The sequence below is a fragment of the Chaetodon auriga genome, chromosome 17, assembly GCF_051107435.1.
Source record: "Chaetodon auriga isolate fChaAug3 chromosome 17, fChaAug3.hap1, whole genome shotgun sequence".
Taxonomy (NCBI): Eukaryota; Metazoa; Chordata; class Actinopteri; order Chaetodontiformes; family Chaetodontidae; genus Chaetodon; species Chaetodon auriga.
The window spans coordinates 2,287,208-2,310,373 of NC_135090.1; the positions used below are offsets into that span (position 1 = coordinate 2,287,208).

The window sequence follows — 23,166 nt, forward strand, 5'->3', positions numbered from 1 at the left end:
TACAACCTCTGAAAGAAGGCATAATCAAAAGTGGAAGTTGTACCTAAATTGACTGAAACTGAAACTGAAATTACTGAATTACTCAGTTTAGTGGACTCACTATTAATTCGAAATTTTGTTCAGAAGATCAAGGACTTGAAAATACTCCCTTTTTTGCTTTTTACTATCGTCCTCACTGTAGAAGTGGTCACGAGAGTCGTGTCTTTTCACTACTTATTTCATGGGTAAAAGGAATTTCTAAAGGTGCAGCAATGAGTGAACAGTTTCCCCCAATGCAGCTAACTTGTACATGGAACATTTTCAGCAGGTTGCTCATTCAACTGTCTGGCATTACATCTGGTATTGGTACATGGATGACAGCAAAAATGCCTTGCCCCAGTATCAACAGCCTCATCAAACACATTAAGGATATCAACCCACATGTTCACCATTATTATCATCATTATTATTATCAATAATAATAATAATAATAATAATAATGTAAAGCAATGCATGACCTAAGTGCAACAATTAAGAATAAAGTACAGTGTAACTTAGCAGTATAAAAATAAACCCAAAATTTAGAAAAATTATAAGACAGACTTTCAATAAAAATAAGTCTACAAAAGCCATTTAAAAGAATATACTGATGTAGCATGTCGGAGTTCCTCAAGCAGGTTGTTCCCCAGCTGAGGAGGCCAAACAGCACTCATGAAGGACGTTAAAAGGAAAATCTTGTCTTTTCACTCAAGCTCGGGTCAGTATCTTTGCTGTTCCTAGGATTGTTGTTTCAGATGCTGTTTCTGGAATCTGTTGATGCCAGTTTGTGGGTCACTACCTCTAGCGCTCCAATTACCACAGGTACCACTGTTGCCTTTACTCCCCACATCTTCTCTAGCTTTTCTTTCAGCCCTTGGTATTTTTCGAGCTTCTCATGTTCCTTCTGCTTGATGTTGCTGTCGCTGAGGATAGCTACATCTAACACTACTGCCTTCTTCTGTTGTGTGTCTATCAGCGCAATGTCTAGTTGGTTAGCCACCACTATCTTGTCAGTCTGGATCTGGAAGTATTCCTAAGGTAAGGTATTCATTTAACAGCTCATCTTTGGGGGCCATCTTCAGGATGTATTCCTGGATCTTAGTTCTTTCAGTGGCTCTGACGCACACCAGTCCTCAACCTCCTCAGTCCGCTAAGCGTACAGTCTTAGGGTGCTGGACTTGGGAGAAAACCCTCCATGTATTGTATTGAGCTTCTTTGTCTTGATATCAGTGGTATTTATCTCCTCCTCTGGCCAGCTGATTATATGAGTGTGACTGGCAGTGTGTATGTATTGATAGCCCGGACCTTGCTTTTCCCATTCAGCTGAATCCTCAGGACCTGCCTTATTCGTTACAGGTATTTGGCTGTGGCTGAATTCCTTGTGGCCTTCTCATGGTTCCCATTTGCCTGTGGTATCCCAAGGTATTTGTAGCTGGCACTTGGATGATGACTTGTGCAATTGGCTTTGAGTTGGCCTTCAGAGTCATTTTCCACAGCCCCACTGAGTTCTTCATGAAGGCTCTTAGTGTCCTGTTGATGTTGTACAATTCCAACCATTCCAGGATCCAAGTATGTGGCATTGAGTCATAGGCTTCCTTGTAGTCAATCCAGGCATCGACTCCCTGATCCACATCTCAAGGAGCTACAGCAACAACATTGGGATGTCATTCGGACTAGATAAATGTGGATGGATGGTATTGGAAAGAGGGAAGATGATCAGAACCAAGGGGGTAGAACTACCAGAAGGCAGCATTGCAGATGTTCAGGACAGCTACAAATACCATGGGATAGCATCTAATTTTACATTAGCTTTCTATCCCTGTTTTTGTGTTCATTCTGTGTCTTTTTTATGTGAAGCGCATGTAATTTCTTTGTTGTAAAGCACTTTGAGCTGCAATTTGTGTATGAGAGGCGCTATGCTGATAACGTTTAGTCTTCTTCTTGTTGTTATTATCAATTTTATGTTCAATATGATTGAGATGCCAAACCATATCACTTACCTCTCTGCCTTCAGAGGTCAAAGAACAAAGCCTAGAATATAAAAAGTTTACAAGAGCACCATAACGACTGAATGACATTGGGAAATATTCAACTATTTACAACGTTGTTTTCCAACCAAACTTGAATGTGGATGTACACAACAGGAGGGGTTATAGCCAAGCATGACAGCTTATTTTGGGCGTAAGGATCAGAGCTTTTGATATGTCAACTGATGGCAGGATACACCAATCATGTCATTAACAGGCTTCACTTACACTGTGGGCAGAAAGCCAATGTTGGGTTAAAGGGAGTATGTATGTAATTGATCTTTTCAGTCTGAGGGATCTCATTACACCCTGTCAACCCCATGAGACATGGATTGGCAATCTATCACAGGGCTAACTGAGCTAATCTACAAAAGTGAAATAGTAAAACAGCAATATTTATTCAGCAAAATGTCATTTATTTGGTTTTAGGCATGTGGAATGTGATCAAGAAAGGAGAAAAAACAAAGGTCAGTCAAGGCATTTACATAGAGCAGTGTTCAGTCACACAGAGACCAAGCTGTTTGGTAGGGAAAAATGCCACTGTCACCATTAGCTTTTAGCTCTTCTCTTAAATGTTCCTTAATTCAAACTATTACACCTTAATAATCATGTCTAGTACAAACATGATTCACTATGTTTATTTAAATTTTCTGGAAAGAGATGTTTTTTTCTGTGTCTATTAACATACGTGTTTAATAAGTAGTTTGGTCCATATGCAACCTGCAGGTGGTTTGTTCCACAGAACACTGGTAAGTTATCCATGGAAACTGTTTGGAACAAGGCAGGCACTTTCAAGAAAACACTTGGAAGGTGACTGGAAGATCCATCTGTCTATCACTGTCTATCATGGGCTTAACTCAACCAATCAAGTCAATGGACCATATGCCATAGTAAGAGAGTTAATCTCTTGTCCAGAGAGTAGGGAGAAGAAACAACAGAAACAATGCATTGAAATGCATTTGAAAGGAAAATAGCTCATGGACTCTTAATATCAGGATACTAACTGCCAGTAAATATACAGTTCATTAGAACTCGTCATATGAGTGCCAACTTTTAAGTTAAGTAAGTAAGTTAAGTAAGTTAAGTAACCTTTTCTAAGTGCTGGTGTTGTCTTGTAGTTACTTTCACAATTTAAAGACTTACAACAGGACCCTCAGGCCAAATAAATAAATAAATAACATTAAATGGTCAGTTCAAACAAATAAAAAAAAGTAATTTCCCCCTTGCCCCATCTGGAGGGTATATAGCCATTCAGGTAGTTTCAAATAGAATTTTGAATGCTTTAAAGTGAGCCTATACCTTTACTGAAAAGAGGTGCCACTGCAGCCATACATGATAATTATAAGATAAAATGTTACTTAGTTTAAAAGAAGCCCAAGTAGAGATTAGTCAGTGAACTGACAAAGTACAGTAATACAGTCAGTTCAGTCAGTACTAGAGTAATATCTAGTTAATAAAACACAACATCAGCCGCCATAAACTATCGGTCATACCAGGCCAAGTAAGACTGCAGCAGCGAATGTGTACTGAATTAAAGGTGGGGTGTGTCATTCTGGAGAAAGACTGTTACTGCCATGTCTCCCTTTTCACTCAACATTAGCATGTCAGATTTACTGTCTCTCCCTCATCTCCTCATCTCATCTCCATCTTGCCCTGTCCATGAGCTGTGCACAAACACCAGCTTTTTTTTCAGTGCACAAATAGAATGTACAACTAGTGGAATATGTTGAGATAGTTATTGTATTTCAAATTCAACAATATCAACAACCTTTCTCCAGAATGACTCATTATTAATTAATTTGCAATTCGAAAATATTATTTCTTTTTTCAAAAGTTGCAGTCTCATTTTCAGCAAAAGAAATTCCATTCACTTCCACTATACTGTGTTGGCGGCAGACAAACCTTGGTGAAAGAGGTTTTTTGTTTTTTTGTTTGTGTGAACTGACACCGTCAAAAAATAGTTTTTGTGTGAATGTACTACATTAATGTGTAAAATAAATGTACTGTGAAAACCTTCCAAGTGACAGCTTGGTCTCTGCTTCTGACTGCAGCTTATCTACAGCCAATCCTTTACCTCCAAACTCCAAACAAAACTTAATTTTGGCCAAAGTCCAAGGACAGGACCTCAGTCACAACAGGTTAAAGCTTTAAGTTTTCAGTTGGCTACAATACACCAGTGAAAAGGTCAGAGAATAAAGAAGCACTTATAATCATTAAAGCATTACTTCTCATTGGTACTAGCAGCCAGCTTTTAGTTCCCTACATTTTTTTTTTTTTTTTTTTTTGGTAACTATCTTTCTTCTAGTCGCTGACTCTTCAGGCCACAACATGAGTTTGGCTTCAAAAACTTGCCAGCATAAATTGACTGTCTCTGGAAAACAACATCATTTGCTCAAAGACCATCAGAAAGGAATCCTAACAATTATTTTCATATCATCCTTACACATGTCAAAAAAGAAAACAATGATCTGAAATGATCTTAATTAATGTTGTGAGATCTAATAATAACAATAATAATAATTATAACAACAATAAACTTTCAAAAAAGCAAATGTTTGTTTTGGCAACTTTTTCTGCGCACAGCAGGAAGAACAAAAGACTCAAATGAAAAGAGACAGAGAAATGAATTGTTCCAAACAGAGACAACAAATGCTGTCCATTCTAAAAACTAGTTTAACTGCTAAACACTTCACACAACAAAAACACATTGACATTTTAGGTCTTCCATATAAAATACACTTTTTGGTATTGTGTTGGTTTAACAGCTTTCCGTTGTCTAAGAAAGGAGAAGAGGGGAAAAACCCTTATCTTTTATACTGCTCTGCTTTGAATAAACCTTTAACACTCATAAAGGGTATTAGGTAAACCATGAGGACCAAAGGCTTGAGGCAACACACATTAGGATAAAAATATATGAGTACCTTCAGTCATAAACATAAATAAACTGTTGTTCAAAGCATTTTCATGTTATGAGTTGGGAAACCTTTTTAAAGTCCATCTGAAATCACAATCAGTCATCCGTTTATGCAGTCTAACAGTTTTTTAAAATGTATTATTATTATTCATAATTATGTCAGAGAAAAAAGGGCATTTGGAGATAATGCTCATTTAGCCTCTAAGTGGCCAGGATGGTGTACGTGTTGTAATGGCACTCTTCATCAATCTGTAAATTAACTGCTGTAAACATTTGCAGGTAAGCTCTGAAGATGTTTAACATGCTACAGACACAACTGTCTGTGGTGACAATGGTGACATTACAAATATGGCCTAAAATGAAATTATTTGATTGGTTGCATGAAAAGAACCAAATGGAAAACAACTACTGTGAAACCTAAAAACACAAAATAGAAATTTCTCTATTTTGACTGCTGATTTTCTTCTTAATAGAGAAAAAACATGAAAGTCAATTTCAGCTGGACTTCAAATTTAGTTGTGTTCTTTGGGGAGCTTTGAATAAACAACTTTTTAAATATAAATTTGTGGTCCCTATTCAAAGCTGCTGCCCTCAAGGTTCACCTACTGTTAGCCATTCACACATGTATATTATCACATTCACAAGCATGTTTCTGTGCTTTGGTTATGAGGAAGTGTAAAGGTAAAGAGTGAGAATGTTAAAAATGTGTTTGGTTACATATTTCTTTACAACAGCTAAATATTTGGCAAGGATTAAACTACTTTCATAAAGGAAGCAAGTATTCCTTAAAATATTGACATAAAAAGTCTCTCAAAATATCTGACATCTTCATTTGGTCACTCTTTAAAAGCTAAATGTTCAATCAACAAAATAGAGTTCCATGTCAAAGGGGTGCATCTCCAATGTCTTCCCAAAAAAAAGAAAAAAAAAAAAAGAAAGAAAGAAATTTAAAAAACGGTAATGAAATTATGAGAATTTTTTTTGGCTTGGGTTTGGTTAAAGCACTTTACACATAGGCGACCCCTTTCAAACAGGAACAATCCAAAATTGTAACTAAATGTAATTTCTCTAAAATCAGTTTTAAAGGAAAATAAAGAAAACCATCAAAATGTTTACATCTTTGGGTTTCATTCAGCTTGGTTTTCATAGGAGAACTTTTTGGATAGGCTGACATGGTGAAACACGAGCCTTGTCCGTGCATTCAGGCAAGTATCACCTTAAAACTTCTTTAACCGCCAACTCAGTGTCATTGAGGTCCCAAGATGACCAATTTGGCATCTGGAGAGTCACCATGGCCATGCAAGGCCTCAGTCTTTTTTTTGGCTTATCCTCTGCATGCCATCAGGTTTGTGCAGATCAGACGAGTGTTCTGTTAAAGTTGTTTTCTTTGATAGACTTCATAGAAAGAACTGGATGCATGGCTTAAAAGGTTCACAAAGCACTCCATATTTTCCACGAGCTACATCCTCTGCACAAATTTGTCTTTGGAGATGGACACTTGTGGGCATTTGAAAGCCATGGATGACCACTTAATGGTGCAGCGATAATCACAGAGGAAACACTACATGGCCTTCTTGATATCTTCTGACGTCAGATCAGAAATGTTGAAGATTTCCAACAAAACTGGATATGTTTTGTTTAGGCTCTTTAGGCTCTTGTTGATCTCTGGTACAGTAAGGCTTAGGTTTGTTGCAGTGGGATTCAGGCTCTGCCAGGGTTATACTCTCCATGGTAGCCATCTTGGTGAGCACTCTCTGGACTGGTCTGGTTGGCGGCTGGCACGGTACACTGGCACTGGCACTGGCACTGGTTGAGGAAGTTGCTGCTCAGGGCAAAGGGTTTCAGGGTATTTTTTGGTTGAGGTAGGCTAGCACGAGCAGCATCATCAAGCTAACATTGACCCTACTATGGCTCAGACATTCTTATCAGACTGAGGTAGTTTTCTTTGGAGGTGTGCAGCTTTTGGTTGAGGAAGAGTTCAGTAAAGAATATCTCTTTACATTGTTCTTCTAAATGGCTCTTTTGGTTATAGACAATCCTTTCTATATGAGACTCATCTCAATAAGGCGTTCGCAAAGGCCGCTATGTTTCTTCCCTTTCTTATTGCAGAGGAACTGAAGGCAAAGTCAAGTTCTGCCACGACAGACTAATTGGAAAGTTGCAGTTTGTGACAATATTTGGCTTAACTTGGGTTTTAAGAGCCTAGTGCACATTCTTCACATATCAGTTTGTCAAAGGAGATCTGAGAAATAGAATATTTTGGTTATAGAACAGACTCCCACTTGAAAAGTGACATGAGTGTTTGTGCTGTACACACAAAAAGAATGTGACAGGAGCTAATCTGCCGTGGCGATGCTTTTTGAAGACTTTTCTACATGCACCTGTGGATGTGCACAGGCAATAAAGGCAATAAGCTTTGGTTTGAGGTAGGGGTGGAGGATGGGGGGTGGTAGCAAAGGACCAGTATGTCTCCTACTCCTTAAGCATTCTGTCACAGATTTGTGGAAGCTACTTTCAGGTTATTAGCAGCAGATTTAGGGGTGAATAAACCTAAGACTGGCCCCTATCAATGAGCACAGAAGGTGCTCATTGATGGAAGCGAGAGGTTCCTAACTGAGCAGAAGACTGTAGGAGGGGAGGACAGGGTTGTGGGGGTTGATATTATCGACCTGTGTTAGCCAGTGCCCGTGCCAGGCAAACCTGCCAAGTGCTGCTCAATGACAACCTGGCACTGTGCTGGACGGACCACCTGCTCACAAGAGAAATCACAACAGCAGGACAGAAAAGAGACAAGAAAGAAGGAAGACAAGAATCAGATACCATTCAGGTATGGAATTTTTTAGGACATGCACAAGCAATGTACAGAAGTAACAATCAAATTACTTCTGGTTGGCTGCTATGTCACTATTAGACTGTTGAGTCATTATACTATTGACCTGTGAAGACACGTTTTGCTTGTTTTACTATGGTAAGTCGGTTTTTCTCGTATCTTCATTTGAGAAATACAATCATTCCAAACAACCATCTGTCGATGGTCATTTTAAAGGCAGCTACCTGAGGCCATTATTGAACTTGGACCTAAAGGGCACTTTAACAATTTCTTTCTGAGATTTTCACTTTTGGCATAACCAACTTTAGAACAAAGTTCCTGTTTTCAGTTTTTTTTGTGTTTTTGGCCATCATTTATAGTATCATCAGCATCAAACTGTATCAGCTCCTTCAATATGTTAAATAAAACATGCAGCTAAATCTAAATGTAAAACTGTGGGAATCTACTGTTAAAAGTAACAGCCAATGGCCAAGGTGTGGCCACTACAATACCCTGAATAGATACACACTGCAGTGTACCTGCAGCAATTTTACTCTAATGTAACCTTGAGCCCCAGAAATATGTAATTACTGCAAATGCAAAGTCCACTTGCCCATTTGTTTGTTCAGTCCCTATAACGAGGCAAATATTTGAAAATGTAATGAACCTGTACCTAATGACTGAAGTGGTTGAATAAAGTTGAGAAAGCTGTGACCAGCATGAGTGACTACCTCAGGCACTGCTCCATCTTTAGGGATGCCATTGTGTCCTGCGTTGTCCCTCGGTACAGACCAGTTGTCCTGAGTCCCTCTACTGCAAAACAGACTGTAAACAGGTTCCATCTATGAGTGCAAATTCTGCCCAATAAATTAAAATAGCTGAAGAGCAATTCATGAAGGTGCAGGATTTTCAGAAGCCAGTCCTATTCATTGGTAAACTAGCTTTGTCCAGGTTTCTGGATCAATAAACATGATGCATACAAAATTTATTGAATTATAATTGAACCAAAATTATTCAGTGTATAATTTACAAGTACTAAGACTGTACAGTGTATTGGCACTTACCTGCGACGATATCCAAACATGAGAAATAGAACACAGAATATTATGCAGGCGGTACCAATATGGATGCCAATGACAATGCTGCCCAGAGAGGCCTCTCCATCCCTGCATTGACACAGACTGTTCCCTCCTGGAAACAAGCACAGCACTAATGAGGAACATTGCCGTGTTGGAAAAAAGGAAAAAAGCTACGCAGTGTGCATTATGTACCAAAGTAGCATTTGGCACATAATGTACATGTGGTTAGTATTTCCAGTGTTCTACTAATTGCTAATATCATATTCTTAAGTCAGAGGTTAGACACTCCACGTGAACTCCAAATGACTCCAAGTCATTTCATTGACGGTTGTAGTCTGGTTGTCCCTGTGTGGAGGTTTGCCTGTAGCCATTTCAGTGAGACCTCTCTTATAGCAGCCAAAAGACCTTTCAAGAGATATTCATCCTGTGCTATAAGTTTACTTGGGATTTTGCCCAGATATAATGTGACAAAAGAGCAATCAACTTCTACCCCAAATTTATTTCTAAAGATGAGCCAAAAAATTTGAAAATGATCATCTTTTTCTACCACTCCATCTCCAACAATGTCCAAAAACTTAAAAAATATCACATTATGTTCTCTCCACAAATCTTTCACTAGAAGCTTGAATTGGTGGTCTTCTTCCTCATTCATGTCTTCTCCTGATATAGGCTGTCATCATTTTTGGAGTTTGGTATCCAATTGAATAATTAGGAAATGAGACATTTGTTGTCTTATATCTTGTATATATCAAAGAATGAACTCAGTTAGGTTCATTATTCTTCACTTGCGTAAAGTCTTCATTCAAATAATTTCTGATATTTGATTAAATGGCTATATGTATTCCCAAAAATGCTGGACTGGTCGTTAACATAATGATGATGAAGTCTAATTTTAAGCACGATCACAACATTTTTGCAACCACTCTTCATTAGGGTTAAAAAGAGTGTATGGGTTGTGAATTAATAAATATTGTATGTTTGAGTAATATTGGATTACTGATTAAAATTCGACCTTCCTGATACTTTGCACTCTTTCACAGCATTTATAGGTGGAATCAGGACCTGCTGAAAACTGTGCCACGACACAGTCTGTGATCATACTCACCAGTGGCTGGGTCACTCTTGCCCTCGTCTGCCAGAGACACCAGTCTCTTAGAGCAGTCACTCTCCCCATTTCCATTGTAAGCCACCAGTTTGACTTCATACACTGCACCCGGTTCTGAAACAGAGGGCCCATACAGAGTCAATCAGGAGTTTGAAACAATTTTTTAAAGTGTCTTAACTTCTGTGAATATCTCTGCTGGGATATGTGGTCTCCTTTAAGCACAATCATACTCAGTCACCCTTTCCTTACAAAACCTACACACAGGCTATTGCATTGGTGGTGCTGGGATTATAAGTGCTCACCCTGAAGAATCCAAGACCAATCCAAGAAAAATTATCTGTCTCTTTGTTTGATACCAAGTAATATCTTGGTCTTATTCCTGCATTACTTCCACCTCTACTTCTTCTTACAATCATGTGTATCTGGGCTTTCTGGATCGCTAATAACTGCTCTTACAATCTCCTATTGAGAAATATCCATTCTAGGCTGCTGGTGACAGTATTTCATGCACTGAATTTAAACAACTCAATCACCAAGAGGCACCAACCCATTTTACAGAAATGGTCTTAAGCAGCCTCGTCTTCAAATGGTAACTGCATCTTGTTTGCTGTATTTAAGCTGTGATGTGTATGTTGAGTCATGGTGCCACACCTCACATGATTAAGAAATTAACATGCGACACACTGCTGCTTCAAACATGATTATCATTGATAGCACTTCTGCTGTCAAGATCAATGTGTGTTCAGTTAATTTTCCACAGTGACAGTATGGGCAGCAGCTGTTAAAATGCTTGGAGGAGCAGAGGTTGCTTGATAATTGACAGACAGACTCACTCAGGTACATGTGCAGGCTCATTAATCTGTCAATAACCTTGCAGTATTCCGCCTTTAATTATACTGCAGTTTAACAAAGAGAACTATTTTCTTATGGTCAGCTTTGACTATATCCCTTTGAAATTTCTGGATTTTTATAGTTTAAGTCAAGAAATAAAATCAACACAAGGAGTTGGTGACATCTTGATAGTATGATGATGAAATACTTATGGTTCAGTCTATTTGTTTCATTTTTATTCCATCAGCAACTCTCGCCCTTTCTTAATACTGACCTACAGTTCATGCTGATCAGTGTGGGAAGGATTTGGATTTGGATTTGAATTTGGATTTGATTTTATTAATTCATGCTTGCAGTGGAGCCAGGGCTCCACTGAAAAAACGCAGAACTTTACAAAACAAACATTAGAGAAAGACACTACAAAACAATTTCAAGATTAAGAAGAATAGATAAATAACTAAAATATTTCGGGGCAGTGAATTGGGAACAGTTAGCAGTCATGGTGGCCATGCTATGTCATTTTATTTTTATTTATTTATTTTTCCAGTCTAAATAGTGTCATTATATAGCCTGACTGCTGTGTGCAGCGTTGAGTTCCTCAGCCTGCTGGTCTTGGCCATGGGTTCAGCCAGCTTGTGCTGGTTCCTCAGTGTCTTGGCGGTGCAGTTGCCTCGTGTTGGAGGAAGCAGGTCATACAGAGGATGTTGCTCATCATGCATGTCCCTGATTAACTTCACTGCAGCCTCCTCCCTCCTGATCTGGAGTGATGGTAGGGGTTGTGAAAAATTACCAGCTCTTCTTCTGATGATTTTGCAGGCACGTGTCTGGACCCGCTCTAGCTCTGCTTGTTGTTTTTTTGAACAACCCACCAAGAGCACTGAGCTATATTCAAGACATGGCCTGATGAGAGTGGTATACATGGTGATGAGGTCATCTGCAGGTAGACCGTATCTCGCCATAACGGTGAGATAGTGCAGCCGCTTGGAGGCGGTTTTTACTGCCTTCTCAATGTGTACATCTCCAGTCAGCTTTTGGTCCAGGTGGTATCCCAGATATTTTGTTGTTTCCGCAACAGGTACGACCTGTCCCCCCAGCACCAGGGGAGGAGGTTGTGGGGGGTCACGTGCAAAGCATATCCGTAATTCAACCGATTTTTTCCCATTTAACATCATGTTGTTCTTTGCTGCCCATTCGTCCAGCCTTTGTGCCTCCAGGCGCATTGATGTGTCTGTCTCGATGTCACATATGGGGATTGCTCTCGACAACCCAATGTCGTCCGCATATCCCACATCAAGGGTGTCCTCAAACACAGCATCCCGGGTAGCCATATAGAGGAGGAAGACATATGGGGAGACTACCCCCCCTTGTGGCACCCCAGATGTGACTTCAATCCAGGGGCTGTAGGCCCCATTTGCTACCACTCTTTGTCTCCTCCCTGTGATGTAACTGTGTATCCAGGCTGTCAGAGATGGGTACAACTTCAAGTCCAGTATGTTTTTCATCAGGGTCCCGTGATCAATTCTGTCAAACGCCTTTGACATATCTGCCAACAGTACTCTTACCATTGTTGGTTTGGAGTCGGTTTCAGTGAGCCAGGTGTGCATTGCTCTAACTAAAGCTGTTGTGGTACTGTGCTTGGGCAGATATGCATACTGATTTTTACACACATCAAGCACTGTGGGCATGAGCTTTTTTAAAACAAACCGTTCTACTGTTTTCCCTACACAAGAGGTTAGAGAGATGGGACGCCAATCTGAAATTGAGCCGGGGTCTTGGCCTTTGGGTATGGGACAGACATTCGACTCTTTCCATATGTCTGGAATACGCCCTTGTTGGTAAGAGCAGTTGGCCAGATGTGTAATGACTGGGGCCAGGTCCTCTGCCTGTTCTTTGAGCAGCCATGTTGGAATGCCATCCGGCCCACTTGCTTTCTGGGGGTCCAGACGAGTTAGAGCTAGCTTCATCTCGCCTATGCTGCAAATGTCGCTTTGTGTGAGAGGTCTAGATAGAGGGGAAAAGTAGCAGTCCGTTGTTTTTGTCCATGATTTGGCAAAGAAGTTGTTCAGAGCTTCTGCAGCTTTGTTTTCATCTACTCCCTGTATTTTGATTCTTGCATCGGATGATTTAGTTCTTCCTAGGCCATTATTTACAAAGTCCCACCACTCCTTGGGGTTCTTTTTCTTTAGGTTTTGCATTTCGTTTTTGTAGTATTTTGTTTTTGCCTTACGTATAAGTCTTTGGACAGAGTTTCTCATTTCTCTCCATTTTCCCACTTTCCCCCATTTATTATAGGCTTTTTGTCTTTTCTCTATGGCCTTCTTTATTTTCTCTGTCATCCATGGTTTGTCCGCAGTTGTTATTTTTTTCCATCTCACAGGCATGCATATGTCCATCGCTGTCTGGATATAGTTGTTGAAATTCACTGCCTTGGCATTGATGTCCTCAGCCTCGTAGACAGCAGACCAGTCAGTCATAGCGATGCATGTTACAAGGGCCTCTTTTCTGTCTTTCGTTACTAGCCGGCTCCTTCTACGCTTCACCAGTTGTTTCTGCCCGGTTGTGTTTATTGGGCTCAGCACCAGATACTTGTGGTCGCTGAACCCCAGGGGGGCAAGGGTGGTTGGAGGGCTGTAGAGTTTAGCCATATTTGTAAAAATCAAATCTAGGGTGGCCTGTCCCCGAGTCTGACATTTAACTATTTGCCGAATATCAGGGTGGGAGGAGGTTAACATTTTTGTGGGTAGTTTATTAAAATCTCCACATAAATATAGTCCCATATGGGGAGAAGATGCTTTGATCGTGTCTATTGTGTTTATTAAATACTCCAGAGTTCTGTCCTGGTATGATTTTTTATTTGCCCAGGGGGGATGATATAAATTTCCCACAAAAATAGATGAAACACCGCTAGGGGTCCGACGTGGTTGTATTTGGACCCATACACACTCAGTGTCATCGCTCTCCAGATCCTTTCTCCTCTTCGCCTGTAGTCTCTCATGGCAGTACACGGCCACGCCCCCTCCGCTTTTTCCATTCATCCTGTCTCTTCTAAAGAGTTGATAGTCCTTCACTGACAACGACTCATCCGGTATGTTATCATGAGCCCACGTTTCAGTAACACATCCGATGTCAGCATCTAGATTTTTCAGCAGTACTTCATATTCATCAGTCTTTTTTGTCAGTGATCTCGCGTTACAGAGAGTTAACTTTGGCATCCGGGCTTGCTCCGGTTCGGATTTTTTCAAGCATATTTCAGTCAGTACACTCGCCCGTTTCATCCTATGTTTAGGTTTCGGTCTGTGTCCTTCTATAATTGTTATTTTCTCCCGTCTGTTCCTACCAGCTCTCAATCCTCTTGCCCGACTTCTTTTGCAAATTATTCCGATGCTTTCCAGTGTCTGCACGGTATTCCAATTCAGCTGGGCTGCACGTTTCCTTAAACTCATAAGGAAGTGCGGAGAGTATTTGCAATTTTTAACTCCTTCCATCTTCTCCCAGGTTTACCGATGGCCACACATAATGCAAAAACAGTTCCTTACAGGCTGCCTTGAAATAAAAAAAGTTAAAAATACAACTAAAAACAATTAAAAAAAAGCATAAAAACGTTGAAGGCACACGCCGACGAGAAAACACCTGCGGCTGCCTTGAAGCGCCAGGTGAAGCCAATGTCAAACTTGCATCTCCCCATCTTGAAATAGTGGTTTTCAGTTAATTTCAGTTAAATAAAGTTAATTGGCTTATACATGCTGGTGTAAATGTGACAGACAGACACCAGTCAGATAACACATGACAAGATTTCATTTTCATCCATGCTTAAGGTCAGCGATGGGGAAACTGTTGGGTTACACGTACCCATGCATGCACACACGCACACACGCATACACAGGCGGGCTTCCATTACTGATGAGACACTGACTTACATTCATTTCCTGCAGACTTACACTAAACCTAACCACCACTTGCCTAGCACTGACCCTCACTGTAACTGTAACCTAACCCTGAAATTGAATGAATCCATTATGGGGACTTGTGTTTTGTCCCCATAACAAATCTGAGATTGACTATGTAGACAGATTTATGTCCCCACAACATGAGTAACACATGGCCACACACACACAAACACACACACACACATAAAGACTCACCCAATTTAGTGATGGTGTGGGCATTGATGTGACAGGGCAGCTGGATTGGCCCCTGGAAGACAGCATGTGGGACCCTGCGGTAAGACAGCCTGAAGCCTTCAGCCTTGCCAGCTTTACTGGGGAGCTCCCACAGGACCTGCACGGTACTGGAGTTTACCACCTTGGTGAAGAAGGTGGGAGGGGTTGGCACTGGACGGAGAGCAGAGACAGAAAGAAGAATGAGAGATGAGCTAATAGATATGACAAAAACACAGGCTGAACTATACTTCAGGGAGATGATGAGAGGAGGGCAGGTTTGGTTGAAAAATGTGGTCATTGCAGCAGTTGACAGGAAGTGAATTGAAAACACAACAGAATATAAACAGGACAGAATGGGAAACAAAAACTAAAGAAATATTAAAGATAACAGAAGCAGTGAAAAAAGAAAACTAACAGAAGAGGGAATTAAAGGATGGCATTTTTAATTTCATACCAAAGCAATCTAATTTCACAGTTGAGTGGTGTTGTTCACCATTTATATATGGAAGCTGCTCACGTTGTTTTTATTGTGTCTCTGGTTACACACTGTGCAGCATGTGGAACCCACAGACATTTACAGCACTTGTTCAATATATTTTTACACATCTTAAGCACCCAATCCTCTTCATAAAAATGTGTAATGAAAGTTTTTAAGCTCCCTGAGAACTGGCAATGAAACTGATTTTATTATTTTTATTTATTTATTTTACAGCATATTGTGTCTTTATCACATGCAGTTTACAGCATAATTCATAACTGCTTTCTTAGATGCAGTTAGTTGGTGAAGCATCTCCTCAGCTTTCACATATCTTAATTTGACTGTTCCACAGCATCATGTGATGCATAAATAATCTTTTCACTTTTTAAAATCAAATAATATTCCCACTGATACTTTCTTATCTTTTTGACAGTGACCATCATTCTTTGTCATGTAAAATATTAATAAGAAAAATGAATCAGTAGACAGAGCAGAAGAGAACTCGTCGGTGTTTCATGTTCTTACCGCCCCCTAGTGTTGTAGCCACCACAGTGCGTGACTGCTGGCTTGCTCCCAGAGGAGAGTAAGCCTTCAGGAAAAGAGAGTAGGTGGTGGCTGGTTCAAGGTTTGTCACATCATGTTGGAATTCGCCTTTACTGATGGCCTCCTGCAGCTCCAGACTGTCAGGCTCTGAATCACACACACACAGGCACAGGCAGACACACAAGCATTTATAAGACTTTCTATTTTGAAGAACAGTATCTTTCTACAGCAGACTCTTGCTGTGTGTGTGAGCTGACACTCACCTCCTATCTTGCGGATGTGCAGGACATATCCGATGATGTTATCAGTGACATTGGAGGGTGGCTCTCTCCATGTGATCTGCAGGGCATTGGTGGACAACACGCTGGCTGTGAGGCCCTCAGGGGCGCTGGGCAGGTCTTTAGGCTGGGCCACGGCCAGGCGGGCGCTGGCCTGGTTGGTGCCTGCACTGTTCTCGGCGATGCACTGGTAGATGGCCTCATCCTCTGAGCTGATACGAGTCAGAGCCAGAGTGCTGGAGAGACAACGTACAACTGCATCAGTTCACTGGTGCTCAGAGTATAATCAGTTCACTACTAGTCACATCTACCAGACACCACAATACAGAGGCTGTGAGAGGGTCAGCAGTTACAGCAGCAATATCAATACTGTCTGTACAACTAAAAATAATACTACCTACTGTACTACGACATTAATATTCATACAACATTATTAAAGGTGGGATCACCAATTGTGCAAACTGGGCAACTGTCCTGGGATCCCAGATCATCAGGGCCACCAAGGTTTACTTTGTGGAAATTTGATTAACTTTAATTAATTTGACTTCATAACTTTATTCATCCGAATGGGGAAATAGAGTGAAAGTGCTACCTGATTTGGGAATATGCATCAAAGCACAATATAAATTTAAATGATGAGGATCTAATGAAGGTAGCGCCTGCGTTTTTATCTCATTTTGAAGCTGTATCTTCCTGAGGGACCTTGCGTTAAAATCTACTTTTGATATCTTTATTTTTTCAGTGCATATTGTGCTTGCATTACAATTTGTCATGTCATTGGATGCAGCGTGTTATATTTTTGCATCAGAGAACTGGTTTGTTTCTAGGTAAAATATCATTAAGCCTCTTTGTGTGTTCTGCTGCGTGCACTCTGAGTACACAGAGATCAGTTTTGTCCCAGGACCCTTATACTGCTGCTCCCACTTTCAATGTCATTATTACTACTCTATTATTACATTATGTCTACCTATAAAGACTAGTGATACATAGATGTCTCTTTATATAATATAATATAATATAATATAATATAATATAATATAATATAATATAAATATATATGGTACCATTTTATCTAATTGATGGATGTAATTTATTTGATTGTATGACATTGTTCAATCACAGACCACACCACCATTGATCATTGAAGGACATCCAGGATCAATCAGACTCAGTAACTCCACACCCTGCACAGTGCTGCCACCATGTGGTTAAAGCTGTTAAATGCATGGCTTAAAAAAAAAGGCTCTGTGTTTTAGAGGTTGCACAGATTTGGCTTTTGATAGAAAACCCAAACCTGCATCTGAGAATACTACTGCTACTGCTATAGAGGAAACCTCCCACATGTGGATGTTTAGATCTCTGAGACGAGCCCTGCCAGACCTCTGATACGTCTCTCTCTTTCCATTTCTGTGCTGTTTATTTGTCAAATCCATTTTTTTTGCCTGTCATATCTGCTGCCAGCTTCTCAAAGCACTACTATGGCCTGTGCCTCCTTTCCCTTTTTTAATATCTAAATGTAACTGGCAGCAACATTTAGCCCGTTTTCAGAAACACTGTCGTATTTCAATGCAACAAAGCTGTAGGCCTACTTGTGTGCAGAGAAAGTACGACTGCACGTTTTTCTACTTTTGTAGACTCGATAAGCAGGATCATGTTGATCCAGGCTTTACTTGTTTTCACTGAACAGTGTTTGATTGTTGCTGTCATTTGATTGTATAGTACAGAGGTAAAAATAGAGAGATTAAAGTCATTCTTTAATACACTTATATCAGTGCATCACCCACCTGTTGTTATTGGTCAGCTTGACGTTGTGTCCGGGCATTAAGACCTTGCCGTTCTTCAGCCAGATAAGGTGAGGCTCGGGGACACCCTGGGCCACACAGGTGAACACAGCACTGCCCCCTGCTGGTTTGGACACAGACTGCGGCCACTGTAGGAACTCAGGAGGAGCTGAGGAGAAGCAGAGCAGATGAGACAAGGCATAGACAACAATAAGAATTACAATATGAATCTAAAGCACATAACAGACTTATGTTCCCCATAAACACTGATCCACACAGCCTGCTTTTACAACTGATTAACGGCTAACACACACTGACACTCATCACAATGGGGTTTGTCCTCTATCCTAACAATACATCCAGCTGGACATATGAAGTTATCACCAGTTCTGTATCTCACCACACAGTATAGAACTGACCAAGTTCAAAGCAGAATGGAATTATCGTGGTATAGAGTTGCTCTAGGTACTTGACATCTTAATGTGTGGAGAAATGAATGAAGAGTTAAAGAGGGTCATTCTGGTTTTTCATATATATGTTTCACATACATAGAGGCTTTAATGGCAAAACTTTCTGGAACCATTAAGAAACATGCAGATCATTTCACTTCTGAATAAATCTGTATCCTTGAACTTCATATGTCAAGAGTGTCTCTCCAAACCCCAGAGAATAGTCAGGTCCCTTTCCATCACACACACACACACACACACACACACACACACACACACACACACACACACACACACACACACACAGCCTGCTGACCCAGTGTCTGTCCCAGGGCAGATGCAGGGTTGACTGCTCCTCCTGACACCCAGTTCAATATTACAGACACAATAGACGTGCATATATATGCTGGGATATAGGCTGTGGTCCTTAAGCCCTAATGCCCCTCCCCACTTCAGCCCACGCTCAGCATCTCATTGATCTATTGACCTAAACACCCACTGTGACCCCGCACCCCCACCCATCCACCTATGAGCTGAGGGGGATGTGTCAACAAAATGACCATTTCAATAAGGGCACATTCATCACTGCAGCCAGGGATTTCTCTTTCTTCTGCTGGTCAGACCAATTTGATTAGAATCAGCTCTCACTTCATCTGAGCCAAAACGAACCCTTGAACCAAACAACAGAAGGAAGTGAAAACGGCAGCGTTAAGTGTGTGTGCTTGTTGTGTTTTACCATCACAGGAGTGCTGATATCAGTTTTAGAGTTTTAAAAAACACTAACACAGACTAAGTCTGTGTAAATGGGCCACAGCTCTGATATAAATGGGCTAGACAAGAATAACATATTAAATCAAACAAAACTGATCTTACAGTTGAATCAACACCTCTAAATCAACTTCAATAACTGAACATATAGAACTGTTGTATTAGACTACATTAATATTAGCAAGCTGTATCAAACAGACTGGATCTATACTTTTAAACATTTATATAGATTTTATACATCGGACCACAGCTGTAACTTCAAAAATGAAAAACTATTCACAGACTGAAAAGACATGAAGGAGGCTTTCCTCAACAGTCTAGAGGTGTTGTTTGGTGCACTGCTGAATAAAGGCATCATCACAGCCAGGATTTTAGATTCGTCTCTGTCCACCAGAGCCGCTGAGAGGAGCATCACTGAAAACACCGAAAACCAGAAACAGTATGTCTACACACCTAAAAGAAGGGAGGATTAAGCCCAGTTTACATTTTAGTATTGCTAGCACAAATACAACTTTCTTATTATCATAAACAAGGTCAAATGTCCACTATTAGTATAACTATCAGTGCATAGATTAAAAATAAATTATGTGTTAACAGATGCCACTGACACACCGGCTGTCTTCCTCTTTCTAAACTGACGCTCATCATGGAAAAAGGTTGCCAATACCTGTAGTGTTTTAGATTTCTGCGGGAATTTCTCCTACATTCATCACTATTCTTTAGTCTAAAAATGAATTTGCAGAAATATTGCTTGTGTTAATTAATCTGTCACAGGGAGCATCATTTGTCTGCTCTGAGAAGCAGGAAGTTATCTGGATAACTGCTGAGTCAGAAAAGTCAGACTCCTTCCTGCTTGCTGCAATAAATCCCATGTCTGCTTTCACCTGGTTTCATGGTTAAGTGCTGCTAGAATCACCTGCAGTATACCTTGTGCAGTGAGTTGAAAGTATCTCAAAGTTGATTTCATGACCCACTGGAAACATACATAGGCCTGAAGGTCTAAAACACAGTCACATATGTAAAACACTACAGCATGTTTTAGATGGTCAGCAGTAATATAAAGTACAAGTGAATTGTAGAAAATGGACTGGTGCAAAACTGGTGTGCAAAAACAACAAAATCAAGTTCAATACATTGTTTCTTTCATTGTCACTGTCACATCAGGCTTCTCTCTCTCACTCCCTCTCTCTCTCTCTCTCTCTCTGTGTGTGTGTGTGTGTGTGTGTGTGTGTGTGATCTCTCAGGGGAGATAGCTGTCCATCCCTTCATCTGCTCAGCTGTCCAAGCACCATGTTAGAAAGTGTCAGGCATCCTCAGCTGACCATTCATCAGTTGATCAATACTCTGTATTGATCAGTGATTCTGTTGACCTTGAGTTTCACTACACCTCATACCTCATCTCATTATGTTTAGCCCCTTTTGTTTGCAGCCTGTTTGGGGGGGTTCCATACATCTGTCCTCTGCTTGGACAGGCACTGAGCTTAATTAGATTTACATGTGTGAGCCATACTGTGTCAGTGTCCCCATAAACCTGTACATTATAGTTGTGCCTAATGCAGCCTATGATGTTATGTAGCTGAGAATGTGCATCAATCCTGCATGCAAAATGTCACTAAAGCAAGTACAAAAGTATGGGCAGTGGATTTAAATCTTAACAAATTAAGGAACTCTGAGGAACATCATCTTTCAGAGGCTCTGTTGCAATAAATTTCAAAGAGTATTCAAACACTCGTGCTTATTTTTAGAGGTCCTATAATTTCTTAATAATTTCCTATCACGTTACCTGGGAAACATCTTTGAGTTAGATGGTAGGAGCTCTTATGATTAAAGATGAACTTTGTATTTTACTAGATAGTTTCAATCAGGCACAAATCTCAATGCTACATTTTTAAGAATGAATGTGCATTTGAATATGGACAGTTGTGTGAGAAGCACTGCAAAGTATTGACTTTACTTTAGTTAAAGTATTATTACCACAGTGAAAAAACTGTCCTTCATTTCACATTCTACTTGAAGAAAAATGTGTTGGCAAAACCCACTTGAATGACCACAAGGAAAATAATTCATCATGCAGAATGGATGCTTTCAGAGTCTTATATTATCATATCTAAAATATTATTATAATAACTGTAGAGCTATCAGATAAATACTATAGGATAAAATAGTATTTAGATTTGATTTTCTCTGGAAAAAAAGTAACAAACTACAAATAAATAAGTATACATAAATACTTAAGTAAATGTACTTCTGTACATCTACTCTGTTAAAGTGATTAAACCTGAAATGATGAGAATTAGTATATTCACACCACCTATTAAGTTATTATGTTATATTGATTGTTCTTTCATTTTGACACATTCTTTTTAAAATAAACTAAAACCCTGCAGTAAATTACATAATATGCATACATATATATATATATATATATATATGTCATATTTATATTCTTCACCACATTTGGGCAAGAAGCTCTGTGGCTCAGCATGTGATGCTTAGTCTCCCTCATAGTGGGTAAGATATTGATGCTGATGTTAATAGAAAACGTGAGAATTGAAGTGAAGCCCACATTGGGATCTGCATGATAAAAGATCTGCAGTCTGGAAACGTGAACATAAATGAGGGGAGGGGGGAAGTGGCTGGCCATCCTTTGTGTGTCTTTACGTTGTGACACCCTGGTTGCCCTCACCCCTCCGCCAGGATGCTATCCATCTTCCAGCCCTCCCAAATTAACCCTGAGACCAAACCTCCCTTCTTCCACCTCCCTATCTGTCCGTCCTGACTGCACCGCCTCCTCCCTCACTCCAACCGTTTTCACAGACATAGACCCTGAATCCTTCTGTTGAGGTCAGGGGTCAGGGATTTGAGGTTGCAGGTCATTCCTCACCCCCTTCCCTCCCCCTGCACCCCCTCCCTGCACCTTGCACCCTGCATTGACCGTCTGGTTGTGCTCCACTTTTTGTCTCCCTGTATGTTGTCCTCTTTGTCCCTTCATCCTGACCATGACCATGGACACACACAGACAGGCTGACACACAGACTGTGTGAAAGTTCAGACCTCGACTAACCTTCACACTACAAATGCAAATAGCAGCCAGCCTCACGGATCTCCACTGAACTTGACATCAGCTGAATAGTGAAAGCAGGTTTTCTCTACGACTACCTTTTTATATCTTTCACTTACTTGAGCCCATAAATGTTAAACACTTTCCAACATGTACAAATAGCAATAGAAGATATATCCTACAATAATATTGTAACACACAATGTTTTATCCCATATGTCTTATCACATGAGGCTTAATATCAAATAATCTGAGATGTGATATGATGTCACATCACACATGATATTTAACTTTCACACTTGTCTATTTGAACAGATTAGTATATGACCCAAAGCCATTAGAGGATCTCATCTTATTAAAACTGGCACTAATCTCAGCTCTCTCCTGTTACATTTTTGGGAAGTGATCTAATTTTGGACACACCACTGCAGAGTGGATGTGGATATTTCCACTTCTACATTTAAACACATGTGAATCTCTGCAAAGCACGTTGTGGGTGGTCATGTTACTGGGTGTCCAAAGACTGAAGCTCTTTGTTCTCTCTCAACCCCAAAAAGAAAGCAAATTAATCAATAAATTAATGAATACATTAGAGATCAGCCCCCTCTACCCTCCTCTACACCAGAGGCACTGCCAATCACAATGAGAGAGTGACAGGGCAAAGTATTGATTGATCCGGTCAAAGAGTTGGACACAACAGAAAGAGAGAGATGGATGGATGGATGGATGGAGGCAAACCTCAATCATATGAATATAGATTGAAGTCATTGAGATTACAAGAAATCTGATGAAATGAGCAGGAGCTGTTTTTAGAATAATACAGTATTCTGTAATTCTCTCAATTGTTGATTCAAAATACATAACAT

General features: G+C 40.2%; 1 protein-coding gene across 1 annotated transcript in view; it reads right to left on the bottom strand.

Moving 5' to 3' along the window:
* Window positions 1-769: 769 nt before the first annotated feature.
* The window catches only part of LOC143335251 (immunoglobulin superfamily DCC subclass member 3), a 30,921-nt gene continuing 8,524 nt past the window's right edge, over window positions 770-23,166 (bottom strand). The window contains exons 7-14 of the mRNA XM_076754538.1: window positions 18,027-18,192; window positions 16,228-16,478; window positions 15,947-16,111; window positions 14,926-15,114; window positions 9,953-10,066; window positions 8,833-8,959; window positions 8,500-8,593; window positions 770-1,051 (exon numbers count right to left, since the gene is read on the bottom strand). Of these exons, the coding sequence (XP_076610653.1) occupies window positions 770-1,051; window positions 8,500-8,593; window positions 8,833-8,959; window positions 9,953-10,066; window positions 14,926-15,114; window positions 15,947-16,111; window positions 16,228-16,478; window positions 18,027-18,192 (1,388 nt within the window). The remainder of the gene's footprint in view (window positions 1,052-8,499; window positions 8,594-8,832; window positions 8,960-9,952; window positions 10,067-14,925; window positions 15,115-15,946; window positions 16,112-16,227; window positions 16,479-18,026; window positions 18,193-23,166) is intronic.